At 52.4% G+C, this 17,139-nt stretch overlaps 1 protein-coding gene across 1 annotated transcript; it reads left to right on the top strand.

Annotated features, from left to right (window-relative positions):
- Positions 1 to 1,118: 1,118 nt before the first annotated feature.
- Positions 1,119 to 15,973, top strand: LOC149522855 (uncharacterized). Its single transcript, XM_089770973.1, has 8 exons — positions 1,119 to 1,576; positions 3,762 to 3,857; positions 4,423 to 4,653; positions 6,774 to 6,796; positions 7,485 to 7,600; positions 8,146 to 8,205; positions 12,834 to 12,947; positions 13,254 to 15,973. Exons 1-8 carry the CDS (start codon positions 1,205 to 1,207, stop codon positions 14,591 to 14,593), a joined length of 2,352 nt encoding a protein of 783 aa, XP_089627099.1. The 5' UTR covers positions 1,119 to 1,204; the 3' UTR covers positions 14,594 to 15,973.
- The last annotated feature ends 1,166 nt before the right edge of the window (positions 15,974 to 17,139 follow it).

Below are 17,139 nucleotides of genomic sequence, written 5' to 3'. Positions count from 1 at the left end.
GCAGCCGCCACATCCCCCTGAGTCCTACATCCCCCACCGGCGCCCCGCCCCCACCAGACCTGAGTCCACGTGGAGCCGCGTCCCCCTCGGGACACTCGCAGCGCGCGGGCAGAGACGGGCCAGGGCTGCGCCAGAACCGCTGCGCATGCGCAGTGCCCGGGCAGGAGCCCACAGTGGCACCGCCTCTCAGGTGAGCATCCCCCGCCCCCCTCCGCGCGCCGCCCCGGGACCAACCAGACGCGCTGGGCAGAAGCCGGGACTGGCCCACGTGGGCATCGCTCGGCCCCGCCCCCGCAACAAAGGGCCGGTCCCAGCGCCCCGCGCGCGCACCCGCCGCAGCCTCCCCCCCCGCCCGGGCAGCCACGTGGGGCCCAGAGCGAACCCTGCAACCCCAGCAGCGCGCGCCGGCCCCGCCCACCTCGGGACACGCCCCCGCTCCCAGCCCGGCAGGGAGGGAATCCCCCGGGTCGCTACACGCGCTGCAAAAGCCCCGCCCACCTGCGAGCCGGCCCGGGCTCCGAGAAGCGGAAGTAGCCTCTGGCCGGGGGGGCGGGGCCAAGCAGCGCCCGGTCTGAGCGAAGCCCTGGCGCTGGAGTCTGGTCGGAGTCACGGAGCTGCTGCGCATGCGCGGTCTGACGGGCAGCCCCGTTCTACTCCGCCGCGGTCGGGTTTCGGCGGGTCCCACCCATCGCTCCGCGCGCGGGCAGGGAAAGGGACCAGACTGCGCCGCGGTTACTGCGCATGCGCCGCGCTCCCTGAGCCGGGAGCCGTTGTGAAGGGCCGTTGGGGCCGTTACTCGCTGCGGAGGGGGGGGCTGTGACCCGCCGTCCTGCGCTGCTGGTGGGTCCGGCGCTGGGTATCGGGGCGCTGGGGGCCGGGTGGGGGCGGGTCCTTCTGGGCAATGGCCCCCCCCCACTGCGGTTGCCCCCCCCTTCCTCGGGCTGTTGGCGCTTCCTGATGCTGTGAGGGGGCCCTGGCCTGAGGGGCACAGCGATGGGGGGGCGGTTCTGGCCGGGGCAGTTCGCGGGGGAGGCCCAATGGACCCTGCAGGGGGGAGTGAAGCTTTTGGGGCTTTTTCAATTTTTCAATTTGATTTTTTTTTGTTCTCAGTGCTGGCGCCTCTCACACCCACCCCCAGACCTGCCCCTCCACTCCTGAGCGCAGGACAGTGACACGGCCCCGGTCCCCCAGCCCAGAGGCAGCCATGGCTGCAGAGAGCCCCGTGGAAAGTGTCCGGGAGGAAGCGCCGCGTCCCGTCTGCCTGGAGGATTTCACAGCCCCTGTCACTCTGGAGTGTGGGCACAATTCCTGCCAGGCCCCCCTCAGCCCTCAGGGCAGAGACACTGAGCAGCAGGGACCCCTCCGGCCCAACCGGCAGCTGGCAAACGTGGTGGAACTAGCCAAGCCGCTGAGTTTCCAGGCATCAAAGAGAGCAACATGGGACGGGGTGTGTGGGGAGCACCAGGAGGCTCTGAAGCTGTTCTGTGAAGAGGCTCAAACTCCCATCTGTGTGGTGTGTTACAGATCCCAGGCTCACATGATGGTGCCCTTACAGGAAGCTGCCCAGGAGTACAAGGTACAGAGTTGCTGTCCAGTGTGATGGGAAATAACATTGGGTTTTAATTACAGGCTAATTTCACTGACTGTTACCAGACACAGATGTGAACCAACCAGTGTAAAGCAGTGGTCTCCAGCCTTTTAAAGTATCACTTTTTGAATTTAAGTGCAATCCAGGATCTACCTCAAACCCAAATGCCCTTGCCCCACCTCCTTTGTGACCCTTTTCCGAGGCCCTGCCTCTGCTCACTGCATCCCTTCTCCCTCCCCCATCCTTTCTCCCTTTCATCAGGCCGGGCAGACGGTTGGAGTGCAGGAGGGGGTTCACGCTCTGTAAGAGAGTTTCAGTTCAGGGGGCTCAGGGTTAGAGAAGGGGCTTGGGGTGCAGGAGAGGTACATGACTAGAACAGGGATTCAGGATACAGGCTCCAGCTGCACACTGCTTGCTACAGGTGGCTCTTCTGTGGTGGTGCAGTGGGGCTGAGGAAGGCTCACACCTGCACCACTCTCAAAAGCAGCCTACAGACTCCCTCTGTTTGTGGAGATAGAATGCAGGGTGGGAGAAGGAAACAGCTCCAAGGCAAAGGGCAGGAGATGTGCAGCAGGAGGCAGAGGGGGCAGCTGAAGTGCTGCACTTGATAGTCTCTTAGCCAAATCAGTCAAGATCACCTGTCAGAGGCTCCAAGATCTACCTGTAGATCCCAATCTTTTGGTTGGTGACCACTTCTGTTGTTTGTGGAGATAGAATGCAGGGTGGGAGAAGGAAACAGCTCCAAGGCAAAGGGCAGGAGATGTGAAGCAGGAGGGAGAGGGGGCAGCTGAAGTGCTGCACTTGATAGTCTCTTAGCCAAATCAGTCAAGATCACCTGTCAGAGGCACCAAGATCTACCTGTAGATCCCAATCTTTTGGTTGGTGACCACTTCTGTAAAGCCTTCATGATTAAAGAGATGCAGTAAAAAGTAAATGTTCTGGCTTTGTGGCAACTTATGTCAAGTCTTTACAGATACCTGATGTGGGAAATGTTTCTCTGAGGCTCTAAATCCTTAAACCCAGCCCTCACTGGTGGCGAGAGGGGTGTTTGCACAAGGGAAGGTGTTAATAATCAGAGAGGTTTAGATTACAGGAGCTACAGGCCACTCTGTCAGTGAGCTGCCTTGGGACTGGAGAAGAGGAGGTGACAAGCTGTTACTGATTGGATGAACAGGAATAATAAGCTGTCATTTGCCTTACAGATCTGCAGTGACCCTGCACAATACCCAGCACGGGAAAGTCCCTGCTCTGAGCAGGTCACAGTCCAGTTAGACAAACTGTGGGAAGGGAAGGTGAGGCAGCAAGTTGCTCATAGTCGCCAAACACATCGGGGATAGAGTTTGGTCCTGAACCCTGGTCCAATTGTTAGACTACACTGCTCCCTGTCCCTCAGCATCACTGAACAGTGCTGAAGTGTGGCTGTTAGGAGAGAAAGATGCCTTGATAAAGTCCTAGGCTCAGCAGGGAGAAGAGGTTTCCCACTGGGATGCTGAACTTCAGGGCTGCTCCGTGAGGGGTTAAATTGTAATGCAGCAGCTGGCACTAGATGAGGTTGCTGGGCTGGATGCTGTGTGGGGCCCTGAGTGCCTTCACTCCACCCATAGCAGGGTTTCAGGAAGCACAGGTCTATGCCAGGCAGAACTGGTATTCAACTGGATTGTAGCAAGAGTTCAAACTGGTTAACTGATGAGCTAACGTTTATCGGTGCCAATTACCGGTTAAACTCCCCACTGCCCCTGACGTGCCCACTTGCCTCTGGCAGCTAACGTCAGTCTGCAGCTGCTGGGCGTTCCCATTGGCCAGCAGTTCTTGTGGCCACCCTGGCAGACCTCGCAAGAGATCCCTAGCTCCAAGAGAGCCCATTTCCGCTACCAATCCTGCCTGTCAGCAGGTTAAAAAATACTGTCACTGATAAAATTGTAATTGGTTACATGATTAGTATTATTAACCACCTACATCATTCTTTCTGAAGATGCCACCACCGATCTGTCCCTAGGCTCGTAGGTGTCCTGGTGCATCCGCAGTCTCTTCCTGTGTATTTTTCTATGGACAAAGCCATGTCCAGGGCTGAGTCCCTGCTGGACAAGGGCAGAGTTCCTCAAAACTGGGACTCTCTTAAAGGCAGATAAATGGGCTCCCAACATCTACTGTGGTTTGCCCTCTGTTTCTTCAGGAAAAATTGGAGACTCATTTGAGGACTCTGAGGGAGGAGAGAGAAAAGCTGCTGAGAAGGAAAACAACAGCTGAAGGGAAAAGCCAGGAGTATCTGGTAAGTGCTTGTGGCTATGGACCAGCCATAGGGCTGTGTTAGGAGGCAGACTCCTGTGTGGCCTTGGTGAGGTTCGGCTTGTTTGCGTTTCTCCTGGATCGTGAATTGCTGGGTGAGATCCATGTGTAAAAAGGCCTTGAGCATTCGTGTCAGTGCATGAGTTAATGTCCATCTTTTGTGGCTTCCCCAGACATCCTCCCCAGGTGAGCTGAATGTGCCCTTGTAGGACTGTCTGCTCACTTGGTGCATTTATATGTTTGCTTCTTTTTCCTCCCTGGGTATCTCTGTCAGGCTGGTGCTGAGTCCTGCCCCCTGGTGCTCTGGATATGAATTCCCAGAGCCCATGAATAACAAAAGATGCTGCCCATGACAGACATGGGAACATCCCTTTCAGAGGAACACGGGGCAAAGGAGATGCTGTGAGAGACGCATCTGCCTAGCAATCACAAAGAGGCAAACTTTAGAGTTTTCCAAGAAATTGTCCCGACTGCGCACTCAGCTCCCTGTGAAAGGGCCATGGGCTCCATCCATGCCCCTGACCAGCCCTTTCCCTGTTTTCACACAGAAATGGACCCAAGCCAAGAGGCAGATGATTGTGGCTGAGTTTCAGCAGCTGCAGCAGTTTCTGGAGGAACAAAAGCAGCGACTCCTAGCCCAGCTAGAGAAATTAGATGAGGAGATTGGGAGGTTCCAGATTGACACTGTCAGGAACCTCTCTGTGCAGATTTCCCGTATCAGCGAGGGGATTGGGGAACTGGAGGGGACATGTCAGAAGCCAGCAAGTGAATTCCTGCAGGTGAGACTGAGGTACAAACATCCCAGCTCCTCACACAGCAAAAAGAGGCTCCTGAATCAGAAGTGCTCGGTCCCAGTTGTCAGATCTCAGTGTAACACTTTGTGCATTGCTGCCATGTGAATGACTCTTGTGCTTTGTAGAGGTACAGGCACAGATCTATTAGGGTATGTCTACACTACAAAGTTAGTTCAAACTAATGGACGTTAGTTCGAACTAACTTTCATAGGTGCTACACTAGCTCTCCGTTAGTTCGAATTTAATTCGAACTAACGGAGCGCTTAGTTCGAACTAGGTAATCCTCATTCCACGAGGATTAAGCCTAGTTCGAATTAAGGGCTGTGTAGACCCTTAATTCGAACTAGTGGGAGGCTAGCCCTCCCCAGGTTTCCCTGGCGGCCACTCTGGCCAACATCAGGGAAACTCTTCTGCCCCCCTCCCGGCCCCGGACCCCTTAAAGGGGCACGGGCTGGCTACGGTGCCCGTGCCAGGTGCAAGCCTGCCAGCACCCAGCCAGCAGATCTTGCACCTGGCACGGATCGAGCCACCCACCCGATGTCCCCCCAGCCCTCCCCCTCTTCCCAGGACCAGGCTGGCGGCTCCCGGGAGCTTGCCCGAGACCGCAAGAGGCGGGCACCCGCCTGGGCTAGTGCAGACATCGTGGACCTCGTCCACGATCTCCGCACTAGGCACTGGAAAGTGGCCGTCTAGGGCAGGAGAGCTGCCAGCCTGGCCACCCAGGAGCAGGTGTGCATGAAAATCAAGGGGGTCCACTGAGACCACCCGACTCTGAGCCCTGAGCTTACAATAGCCGTCCTGGGTCAGACCAAAGGTCCATCTAGCCCAGTAGCCTGTCTGCCGACAGCGGCCAACCCTAGGGACCCTGGAGGGGATGGACCGAAGACAGTGACCAAGCCATTTGTCTCGTGCCATCCCTCTCCAGCCTTCCACAAACCTTGGGCAGGGACACCACTCCTATCCCCTGGCTAATACCACTCCATGGACCCAACCTCCATGACTTGATCTCACTTCCCTTTAAACTCTGTTCTAGTTCTAGCCTTCACAGCCTCCTGCAGCAAGGAGTTCCACAGGTTGACTCTTTGCTTTGTGAAGAACAACTTTCTGTTACTAGTTTGAAGCCTGCTACCCATTCCTTTCCTTTGGTGTCCTCTAGTCCTTCTTTATGGGAACTAATGAAGAACTTTTCTGTATGCACCCTCTCCACCCCACTCCTGCTTTTAGAGACCTCTATCCTGTCCCCCCTCCGTCTCCTCTTTTCTAAGCTGAAAAGTCCCAGTCTCTTTAGCCTCTCTTCATCTGGGACCTGTTCCAAACCCCTGATCATTGTAGTTGCCCTCCCCTCTCCCAGCCTCTCTCTTCCCCTCTCCCACCTCCTTTTCCCAGTCTCCTCCAGTTTTGTTCAATAAAGACAGATTCCATTTTTGAACACAATTGTCCTTTATTTTGTACATCAAGAAGAGGGGCTAGGGAGGGGTAAGTGGAAGGAGGTGAGGGACGAATGGGGTACGTGCCCCCGAAGGGGAGGACTGGGCTGGCTCTGCGGGCTTTTGGGGTGGAAGCTCTCCTGCAGCCCCCCAATTGCCCCCTCTCCCCAGATGGCAGCCTGTGGCAAGTGCAGCCGGTCTGATGGCCGAGTGGTGTGATGTGCCCAGTGTGGGTACTCCGAGCACTCCAAGACAGGACTGCTTTGCAAACGGGGCACCCTGAGAACTGTCTGTCTGGGCTGGGGGTCGGGACCCTTTAAGCACAGCCCTCGGCTAGCCTAAGATAGCATCTCCACGCTCTAAGTCCTCCTCTGATGCCCTGCCGGCACTGCTTCCGGCCATCCTTAAGCCTGGTTCAGGGTCCACTTAATGTGGACGCGCTAGTTTGAATTAGCAAAACGCTAATTCGAACTAGTTTTTAGTTCTAGATGCGTTAGTTCGAATTAACGTCGTAGTGTAGACGTACCCTCAGAGATGGCAAAGCCCCATTCACTCAGGGGATCCATGTTCCTGGGACCAGGGCAGGGCCTCTCTTCCTAGGTTTGCAAAATTCCTTCTCAGAGGTCCCCTGTGTGTGTCCAATGGGGCTGAGATTCTTTTCTGTGTCTTTTTTTCTAGGACGTCAGAAGCACCCTGAGTAGGTACGTGGCTCTCACTCCTCTCACACTGCACAGAGCAGGGAAAAGGCTTGGAGCAGATGTTAGCACCACATCTCCCTAGAGCTCTACAGCCAGATGTTAGACATGAATATCTCTGATGCATTTAATTCTGAGGGTCTCATTCTTGCACTTTAGACTCTGGAATTCCCCATTCAGGGCACAGTCTGACCAAGTGTTTCTTAGAGCTGTCACCTCCCTGGGGATTGGTTGCCGCAGGACTGTGGGGTGGAACATGGGCCTGTCACTGCTGGGCACTGAGCACATTCAGCCCAGGACAGCAGGGATCAAGAGTCTGTCCCACTTGAGGGCTGTTTGGAGACCTGTGCAGAAGGAGCTGGGGAGAGGGGAGCTGGTGTCTCAGTCTAATCCCTAGTGGACAGATTCCTTCAGCCCTTCACATGGGAACCTCCTGTCCCTCAGCATCTAGAGGCCAAGGAGTGAGTTGGCCATGGAGACTCTATTCCCCTCTACTTCCCCAGCCAGTCTCCCCAGGCCAGAAGAACAGAAATAGGATCTTTGAGGGGAAGGTTGCATGGCCATGGGATGTGTTGTCCCTGCTCTCAGGCTGGGAGAATTGGAGGAATTCCAACTCCAGGCCTGTTTAGAGCTGAGACTTACTAACTTATCAGCAGTAAACGACATACAATCACATTGAATTGTTTCTGTCCAGGTGTGAGATGGGGCAATTCCAGTTTCCGGAAGAGATTTCCCCTGAACTGGAAGAACAAATCAGAGGTTTCTCCCAGAAAACGATTGCTCTGTCGGAGACTCTGAGGGAGTTCAAAGGTACCTGGAAGGGATGGATGAGGGAAAAGCAGTTCAATTATCTGAGACTATTGAATCTGGCCTCTGAAGCCAAACTTCCCCTGCCTCAATTCCCACGTGGAGAATGATGGCCCCGTCAGTCTGCTCTCCTTAGAGACACTGAGCAAACAGACCCAACTGCTTGCAGATAGAACCAGGGGTTTGCAAACACTGAACCTCCCATTCAGAGATCAAAATGGCTAAAGTTGCTCTGATGGCCACGTGTTCCGCCACCACAGCTCCAGTTTATGACAAGAGGCAGTTAAGTGAATGGGAAACCAAATGAATGAGGAGGGAAGAGTAAATCTCATTTATAGCTTGTCTCTCCTGGGACAGGTGTGAGGCTGCAGGGATATTGGCTCCATTGCTGGGAGGTGCCCGAGTGAGAGAGGAAATGAAAGTTTCAGACTTTCATACTAAATACCTGAGTGAGTCTCTGATAGAATTGAAACGCAGAGTTCAGAGTGGGACATTGTTATAAATAGGAGAACCTGGAATCTCACCTCACTTATCCCTTCCCCCACTAGACGCTCTGGCCTCTGCATTGGAGAGAGCAAGAGGAAAATCCCTTGGAGCTTTCAGACAAGGTGAGTTTGCTGGTGGAAATTCTTTAAGTGACGTGAGAATTCCTGTGAAAACATCTTCATGGGATTGTCATTGGAGTTAACCACCAAACCCAGCGACCACGGTGCACACAGCCCTAAATCACCCAGTGATCAGTGAGGAGCCCCAGGGGTGCTACGTGGGGATCTGTGGACATTTGGAGAAACACTGGTCTATAGGTTTGTGATGCTAAAGTGGTGAAGTTAAAACACAAAACGGACGGCACCTTCAGGCTCAGATTTCACTGCTCAGTCAGTTTCAATATGGGGATGGTTTCAAACAATAAATAGGCTGAAAGACTCCCTCACCCAACCTCCCTCCTAGTCCCTTCTATCTGTCCTGCATCCCAAACCGTTACCCCAAGCATCCTCCTCCTCCCAATGCCCATCCTGGATCCTCCATTTCCTGCATTTATGTCGTCAAAAAGTGTAGCTCTCAGCCACTTTCCATTTGCCCCTCCCCCCATGAAAATGAATTACCCGCCTTGTCGAGTGGATACGGCTCAGTGAGAGCCAATAATTGAAAGCTGAAGCCAGACTATTTCAGACAAGAAAGAGGCACAAATGTTTTATAGGGAAGAGGTTTAGCTGCTGAAACAAATGAACAAAGATCTGATGGATTCTCCCACCTCTTGATGTCTTCAAATCACTGGGGGACTTTGTAGAAAATACACTGTTGGGAAACAGCTTTGTGCCTGGGTAACTGGACTAATTGTAATGGCTTCTGCCACTGAGGGGGTCAGACTGGATGACTGAGGATATCTTCTGATCCCATGAATCTTAAGATCTCATCCTGCAAACACTCAGCACTAGTGTTTAATAATAAGCACACATATTTAATAACACCGCCACCATTCAGATGCTTAACTTCACTGATTCTCTGTTTTGGAAAGGGTTTATAACATCTCTGTGAGATGAGAGCAAAGTTTGTGCTGCAAATCCGTGAATGAAGACTAAGGGTTTTAAATACAACAGCCTGCATTTAATGTATGTCCATGTTCAGGCAGGTGAATATGTGCCTTATCAGAAACACTGGATGCTGAGAACTAAATCCCATGGTTGCAGATGCAGTAATCTTGTAACTCAAGCCAGGTGCAGAGAGAAATGAATATGGATTTGGGATCTAAGTCCCGTGTGCTGTTAATGGAATATGTAGACTAAAACTTTTGTCCACAGTGGCAGAGTCTAACGTGTGTCACGTCACTAGAGACAGAGTGTGGGTAGAATGGGGGTGTGCAAAGGATTAAAGCCCCTTCTGAAATGTCTCTAATTCGCCTTCTCCCCCTGCCAGGCTGCAGAACACCCATGTTTGTCTCTAGCTCAGCCCCCAGCCTTCAGAGCCAGGGACAGGAGATGGCCATGGTGGAGCCGGTTAGCGTCCAGGAGGTGTCTGTGTATTTCTCTGAGGAGGAATGGGCTTTGCTGGACCCGGGCCAGAGAGCCCTCTACAGGGAAGTGATGCAGGAGAATTATGAGGCTGTGAACTGGCTGAGTAAGGATTCTTGTCCCCTTGGGTAACACAAACTGGGTGGGCTCGAGCACCTGGGTTGGGTTTGGTTCAGGGTCATTCATTGTCTTTGCCCTCAATGTCATGAGTATCTGCCCCAATAATCCTGGCTCTTCTGTGAAAGACTGTCCCCTCCGTGGCCCCTCCCAGGGAAAACAGGTTCAGGGACTTAACAGTGGAGCTGCTCTTCCCACAGCTAAAGTCTCGCTGTGCTTCCTCCTTATCTTGCCTGTCTTGTGCCTTGACTGGAGGTGTGAGTAGAAGGGCTCAGGCAGGAACAGCAGGTACCAGAGGTCTGGCTTTGGATCTGGCTGCTGTTAGTGGCTGCAGGTTCCCCTTGTGGCAGTGGGCTGAGCCAGTGGAAGGTGGGTGCAGTTCCCAAAGTCCTTTCTTCCTGTAGCTAATCTCTATGACATGCTGTTCTTGCCAATGCGAAGGGCTGGATGCTGGGGCTGAGGGAGGGTGGGTGAGGCAGTTCACGTTCTGTGAGTATTTTGTCCGAGGTAGCTCTGTAGTAGAGAAACGTGAGCAGAGCTCCCCTTGCATTTCAGGCACAGGTTGGGTTTCCTTTCAAAAGTTCAGCTTCACTCTCTCTGGGGCTCACTTGCCTCTGTGTGCAGTGGAGCTAAATCACATCATCTGTGTTGTCTTTTTAGAGTGAAATATCTTTGGGTAGGGACTTTTTCTTCCTGTGTGAATGTCTGGCTTCATGCTCAGGAGACCTGTGTTCACTTCTCTGCCCGTCACAGTCTTCCTGTGTGACCTTGATCAAATCCCTTAGACTCTCTGGCTGTGTCTAGACTGGCAAAATTTTGCACAAAAGTGGCTGCTTTTGCGCAAAAACTTGCCAGCTGTCTACACTGACTCCTTGAATTTGCCCAAGAACACTGACGATCTAATGTATGATTGTCAGCTTTCTTGCGCAAATACAGTGACACTCCCGTTCGGGAAAAAGCCCTCTTTTAGAAATGCTGTTGCGCAAGAGGGCCAGTGTAGATAGGTAAAAACTGTTTTGCGCAAAAAGCCCCAATGATGAAAATGGCCACCGGAGCTTTCTTGCGCCAAACCGCGTCTAGGTTGGCACTGATGCTTTTGCACAAAAGCATCCGTGCCAATCTAGATGCTCTTTTCCGCAAATGCTTTTAACGGAAAAACTTTTCCGTTAAAAGCATTTGTAGAAAATCATGCCAGTCTAGACGCAGCCTCTGTGTGCAGTCACCTCTCTCTCTTCAATAGCTATTATAGAGTGTCCCTGTTTCTCAGGGCTGGGAAAGATACCTACATTATAGAGGGATAATGCTTAGCTCCATATGTGCACCCCAATAGCACAGTGGGGTCCTGATTTATACCAGAGTTCCCAGATGCTGCTGTGATTGATAATTTTGCTTCCCACAGCGACTGCAGTGCCATTAGAATTGCTGCTAGCGCCACAGAGTTGTTATGGCTGTTCAGGGTGGCTCTTTCTGGAGCTCTGATGCCCGCAGCACTGGCAGAGCCTGCAGCTTATCCATGCAGCACAGCTCAGGGTTGCCGCTAAGAAAGATCCGGGCTCCATTTGGAGGCTAAGGCACTCGGCCAAGTTTATTGTGAAAAGGAGCAGGATGCTAGTATCCCAGCTCCTTAGGCATAGGTATAGTGAGACTTGTGCCAACCCAATAACGGTACCAGTCAGTCAGCAGTGAGAATGCTGCCCCTCAGCCAGCATCAACATGCCCCTCCTGTGACTTCTCATACATTGACACAAACAAGATGCATGTTCCATGTGTTCTACCCCCTTAGCCTCCTGACTTTTTCGTTGAACAAAACATCCGTATCCGTTATCCTCTCATCCCGCTCTTGTGCACAAGGGTTGGTGTCTTTCTGAGCCATCTCTTAGGCCCGTGTTTGAAGCTACTATGGAGATGTGTATTGATTAGCCTCTTCCTGCTCAGGAATGTGCTTTTCTGGTTAGTTGGTACCAGTGCTGCACCATTCTTCCAAAGCCCAGCCTGTTCTGGTTCAAAAAGAACGGACATATACAGGTGCAATAAACCTTTTGCGAAGTGTGCTGGGTGCCATGTCAATGGGAATGTTCTGATGTGATGACTATGATTATTTTATTTAACAGCAGTAGCACAGTGATCTCCATGGTCATGTCACAGGTGGATCGTCTGAACAGAAAATGAAGTTCCAAGAAGGGGTGGGGCCAAAGCTGAGGGAAACACACTCACAAGGTGTAAAGGTGATAGATTCTGTGCAGCCCTGGAGGGGCACCAAATCAAAGGCCAGGCTGGCCACAAGAGTCAGACTGGGAAACCACACAAAGGCTGCTTCTGGCAGAGTAGAACGGAGGCTGCAGAGGGGGAGCTGAGCAACTGCCACAAGCACTGGAGAAGCAGCACGGCCCAGCTCCGCCCTGGCTTGCCATTCGCATGGCTGCCCAGGGTGGCGCTGGGCTTCTGTTGGGGCAACTGTTGTGAGCAGCTGGCAGGGCCCACCCAGACACAGGCAGTTGGGATCAGGAGTGTGGCACATAGGTAGGGCATGAAGCAAGCAGCCAAGGATTCACTTAGATGCTCAGGCAACTTCCTCTGCCTCCTCCTGGCCCAAGTGGAACATCTGAGCCAAAGATCAGGGCAAGCCCAGCCCACCAGCCAGGGGTTTTGTGGACAGAGACTTGGGGAGCTAGACATCTGCTGGGTCCTTCATCTCCAAACCCTAGTGACCTGCCATGTGGCAGCTGCTGTCTGAGACCTGCCCGGGGACCTTGGTGTCACACCTTCATGCCCTCACTAGAGCTCCCCTTCTGAGCAGTGTGTTCCTGTCCAGCTGTGGGATTCCGGGCGGATGGACCGGGCTGTGAGGGGGGCTTAGTTGTACCCTAGAGAGTGCAGCAGAGCACTTAGCTGCCCTGGGGAATGAGCTGAGCCATTCCCAAGGTGGGGGAGTGATGCATCTTTACTGCAGGTGAGTGTGTCCTGGGATCTTGTACCAGCCAGAGCCCAGTCTCTGCAAGGTGGGGAAAGGAGCCTCTCTGGGTGGGGGACTCGGATCCTGGCTCTGGAAGCAGTAATGGCAAAGACCTTAATGAACAAGATCAGCACTTGGTTCATTGCTCTCCAAACAGGATTTCCAGTCTCTGAAACTGATGTGCTCTCCTGGGTGGAGCAAGAGGAGGAGCTGCAGGTCCCAGATCCTCTGAGCTGTGAGGAAGGGGAGATCATCAGCAATACCCAGACAGGTGAGCAATCAATTATAAGGAGACAGAAATTGGTTTCTGAGTCAGTTTAACTGATGTAACTTGTGTGTTTTCATGAACTCTGACTGATTGTTCAGCTTGTCGTCAACTCCAGTCAGAGTGTGGTCGGCGAGGAAAGGCTGGGTTCTCTTCTCTGTGGAAGGGTTGTAAAGGAGGACAACGAACTCAACTCATGATAATTTGACCATTATTTGAGCGTGTGTCCCCTTTTCTATTCCGCTTTTAGAGTTTCCTTGCAGTTCATCATGGAGAATAACTCCTGTCTGGATCATTTCTCTGTTCCAACAGGTGACAGGACACTGACCGAGAACCATGAGAAGAGTCTTCAGCAGGAAGGACTAGAGCAAGTGTCTCCATGTGGACTATTACTGAGACGATCTGAAAGACATGTTTTCCAGATACGTGAGCAAGGAGAGAGCTGTGAGAGTCAGTATAGCCCAAAAAAGCAACAGGAAAACCATCTAGGAGAGGGACAGGGTAACTCCAGTAGCAGAAGCACAGGGGAGAAAAACACAGAAACCGTTCAACAGGAAATCCCCCATCAACAGTCACCCTGCACGTGTAGTGATTGTGAAACTCTTCTTGAACATCAAAGGGTCCATACGGGAGAGAAGCCCTTCAAGTGCTCTGACTCTGCGAAAAGCTTCAGTGAGCACTCACACTTTACAAACCATCAGAAAATACATACAAGAGACGCACCCCATAACTGCTCTGACTGTGGGAAAAACTTCAGTAAAAACTCACACTTGGTTATGCATAGGATGACTCACACAGGAGAGAAGCCTTTCAATTGCTCTGTGTGTGGGAAAAGCTTCAGTCAGAAGTCAAACCTTGTTGCCCATCGGAGGACACACACAGGAGAGAAACCTTTCAATTGCTCTGACTGTGGGAAAAACTTCAGTAGTAGCTCAGAGCTTGTTACCCATAGGAGGAGCCACACAGGGGAGAAACCTTTCAATTGCTCTGACTGCGAGAAAAGCTTCAGTCAGATTTCACACCTTGTTAGACATAGGAGGACCCACACAGGGGAAAAACCCTTCTACTGCTCTGACTGCGGAAAAAGCTTCGGTAGTAACGGAGAACTTATTGCCCATTGGAGGATACACACAGGAGAGAAACCTTTCAATTGCTCTGACTGCGGGAAAAGCTTCAGTCAGAAGTCAAACCTTGTTACTCATAGGAAGAGCCACACAGGAGAGAAACCTTTCCATTGCTCTGACTGTGGACAAAGCTTCAGTATCAGCACTAACCTTGTTAGTCATAGGATGACCCACACAGGAGAGAAACCCTTCCACTGCTCTGACTGTGGGAAAAGCTTCAGTAGAAGCTCACACCTTGTTAGACATAAGAGAGCCCACACAGGAGAGAAACCCTTCTACTGCTCTGACTGTGGGAAAAGCTTCAGTAGAAGCTCACACCTTTTTGACCATAGGAGGACCCACACAGGAGAGAAACCTTACAATTGCTCTGACTGCGGGAAAAGCTTCAGTCACAGCTCAAGCCTTTTATACCATAAGAGAACCCACACAGGAAAGAAACTTTTCAATTGCTCTGACTGCGGGAAAAGCTTCAGTCAGTGCTCCTGCGTTACTAGCCATCAGAATACATATAAGAGAATCGCCTTATAAAAACTCTGATTGCAGAAAAGGCTTCAAACACAGGTCAGACTTTGTTAAACATTAGACAGTCCACAGAGGGGAGAAAACTATTCAGTTATTCTGACTGTGGGGAAAGCTTCAGTCGGAGCTCAAATCTTCTTAGCCTTTGGAGGAGCCACAGAGGGGAGAAATATATACCCTGAGTTCCCTTTAAGCTGCCTGGCCAAGTGGCTGTGGTCCCAGAAGACCTCTTGGGGAGGGCCTCCTGGGGTACTGACCTGGACACTGCCACTCACCTTTCTACTCTCTGGGGCTTCTCACCACCCGGTCCTGCTGGGGCAGCTCCTTAGTCTCCCCTGACCAAGGCCCTGAGCTGAGATTCCTGTCCCCACCCCCACCCCCGCCTCTGAGCATTGGTACAGATGCTGAACCTCTTCAGGTCTGAGGAGAGAGCAGTTTAGGGCCCAGCTTCCTGGGATAGCACTCCCCAAATGGGATCAAACCCCAAAGAATGGGGTAAGCCCCATTTAGCAATGAAAGCGGAATGTGCACACTGCTCCCATAGGTAGTAATTGTTTACACTGGGCTTGATAGTAAGTAAAAGTGGTTTTATTAAGTACAAGCTGTAGGATTTAAGTGGTAATAAGTGAGAACAGGCAGAGCAAAGCAGATTACAAACTCAAAGGTAACAAAAAATGTTTTGTTAGTGCTCCACTGAAACTTCAGTACAAACTTTTACAAACTCCCCCTAAAACCTCTTTCCCAGCTGCCCCTCCAAACCAGGGCTCTCCCCGACCCTGGGGTCTTTGGCTTCTTCCTTCAGATGCAGCCCAGCCAAAAGACCAAGTTCTCCAGGTGGATGTTATTTCCAAATAACGGCTTGCGGTGTAGACATGCACTGTAATTCCGAAATAAGGCTGCTGTGTAGATGCACCCCAAGGGTCACTGACCAGTGGCCTGGGCTCCCCATACTCAGGAATCCCAGTGTGGTTTCTGTGGTCCTAAGTCCGGCTTCTGAGGGCTGCAGGAGAAAGACCTGGTGTGGACAGGGAAATCCCAATGAACCTCCCAGCAGAGCGTGACTGGTCCCATCTCAGAGCCCTGGTTCCGTCTCTGGGTATAGTTCCTGCTGGGCTTTTCTGTACTACTCCAGATCATTTGTTCAGGTGAACTTGTGTTTTTGTTTTAATACAATGACATATAGAACTTTTAAACTAACACAGACATGTAATGAGGCAAGAAATAAAGCAGGTTTAGCCACTGCAGAAGAAAATGAGTAAGTTTATTTATTTCCTAGATTCTGAGGCTTAAAAGATTTCCTTATGTTTCACTCTTATAAATGTGAACGTGTTGAATAACCTACCCTGTGTTGTGGGTTTTCTCTCTCTGTGAAGGCCATTGGGTCATGCACTTTGATCTCTGGTTAGTTAGATGTGCAGATGACACAACACAAGTGAGAACTTACCAGAATAAAAGTGGCGAGGAGTCCTGTGGCACCTTATAGACTAACTGAAGTGTTGGAGCATAAGCTTTCGTGGGCAAAGACCCACTTCGTCAGATGCATCTGACCAAGTGGGTCTTTGCCCACGAAAGCTTATGCTCCAACCATTCAGTTAGTCTATAAGGTGCCACAGGACTCCTCACTGCTTTTGCAGATTCAGACTAACAGGGCTACCCCTCTGATAACTTACCAGAATGTTCATTGTATTTTAACCATATGCTAGCCTTTGCCACAAGCTCTGTGTACAGTTTAAGCAATGACAGTGGTCAGTATCTCTCAGCGGTGGGGCTGGAGCAAAGGAAGATGGGGGGGCATGACAGTTGCCCTGACATGGTGACATCCCCCCCACCTCCCACAGATGCCCCTGTCTGTAGGTTTCTAATCTCCCAACCAAAGCCCTCCAGGCCAGGTACAGCTGAGCTGGGCCAGCTACAGCCTGGCCACCGGGCTGCTATCTCAGTGCAGACATACCCAGAGCGATTCCTTTTGAGTTGGTGTCTCAGGGAGTCTCTCCACTTTCCAGCCCCCCATGTGTGAGTGCTGCTCTCTGGGGGTGCCTGGGAGAGTTGGGCTGGTTGCAGGGCCAGCCCAAGCCATTCTTGCACCCTGGGCAGCAGGCGCGTGCTGCATGCACGCCTCTGCCCCAGGGTGGCAACCTATGGGGGTACCTGATGCGGCATCCCGAATGGTTGGAGCACTTCAATCAGGCATGGGATAGCCGGGCAGCTGCCTGGGGCGCCTGATATAAGGGGTGCTGTGCCCCCTTACAGCTGATAACTGCCATCAGGCACCACGTGCCCGTATCGCGAGCTGCAGCAGCTCCCATCAGCCACCCTGCAGCGGTTGCCCGAGGCAGGGTCTGCGTTAACCCCTGCAGCGCTGGCTAGCAGCACCTTCCCCCCGCGGCTGCGGGGCCCTGCACGGCCAGCCTCAGCCTGCTCCCAGCGGCACCAGGCTGAGCACCAGCGGCGGTGGCCGGGCAAGGCACATGCCTCCTGCCTCTGCCAGCTCCTTGCTTCCTCCCCCACATTCTGGGCAGGGGCTGGGCCACGCATGTGCCCTTCCCCAGCCCAGC

The sequence above is a fragment of the Pelodiscus sinensis genome, chromosome 19, assembly GCF_052426305.1.
Source record: "Pelodiscus sinensis isolate ZL-2025 chromosome 19, ASM5242630v1, whole genome shotgun sequence".
NCBI lineage: Eukaryota > Metazoa > Chordata > Testudines > Trionychidae > Pelodiscus > Pelodiscus sinensis.
The sequence above is the reverse complement of the archived record's forward strand: the minus strand, read 5'-3'. Positions and strand labels throughout refer to the sequence as shown.

Excerpts from the sequence above, each read along its gene's own strand:
- LOC149522855 (XM_089770973.1), top strand. The coding sequence starts at position 1,205 with ATGGCTGCAGAGAGCCCCGTGGAAAGTGTCCGGGAGGAAGCGCCGCGT. Across the intron at positions 4,654-6,773 it reads CAGCAAGTGAATTCCTGCAG|GACGTCAGAAGCACCCTGAG; the intron begins GTGAGACTGAGG and ends CTTTTTTTCTAG. Across the intron at positions 6,797-7,484 it reads GTCAGAAGCACCCTGAGTAG|GTGTGAGATGGGGCAATTCC; the intron begins GTACGTGGCTCT and ends GTTTCTGTCCAG.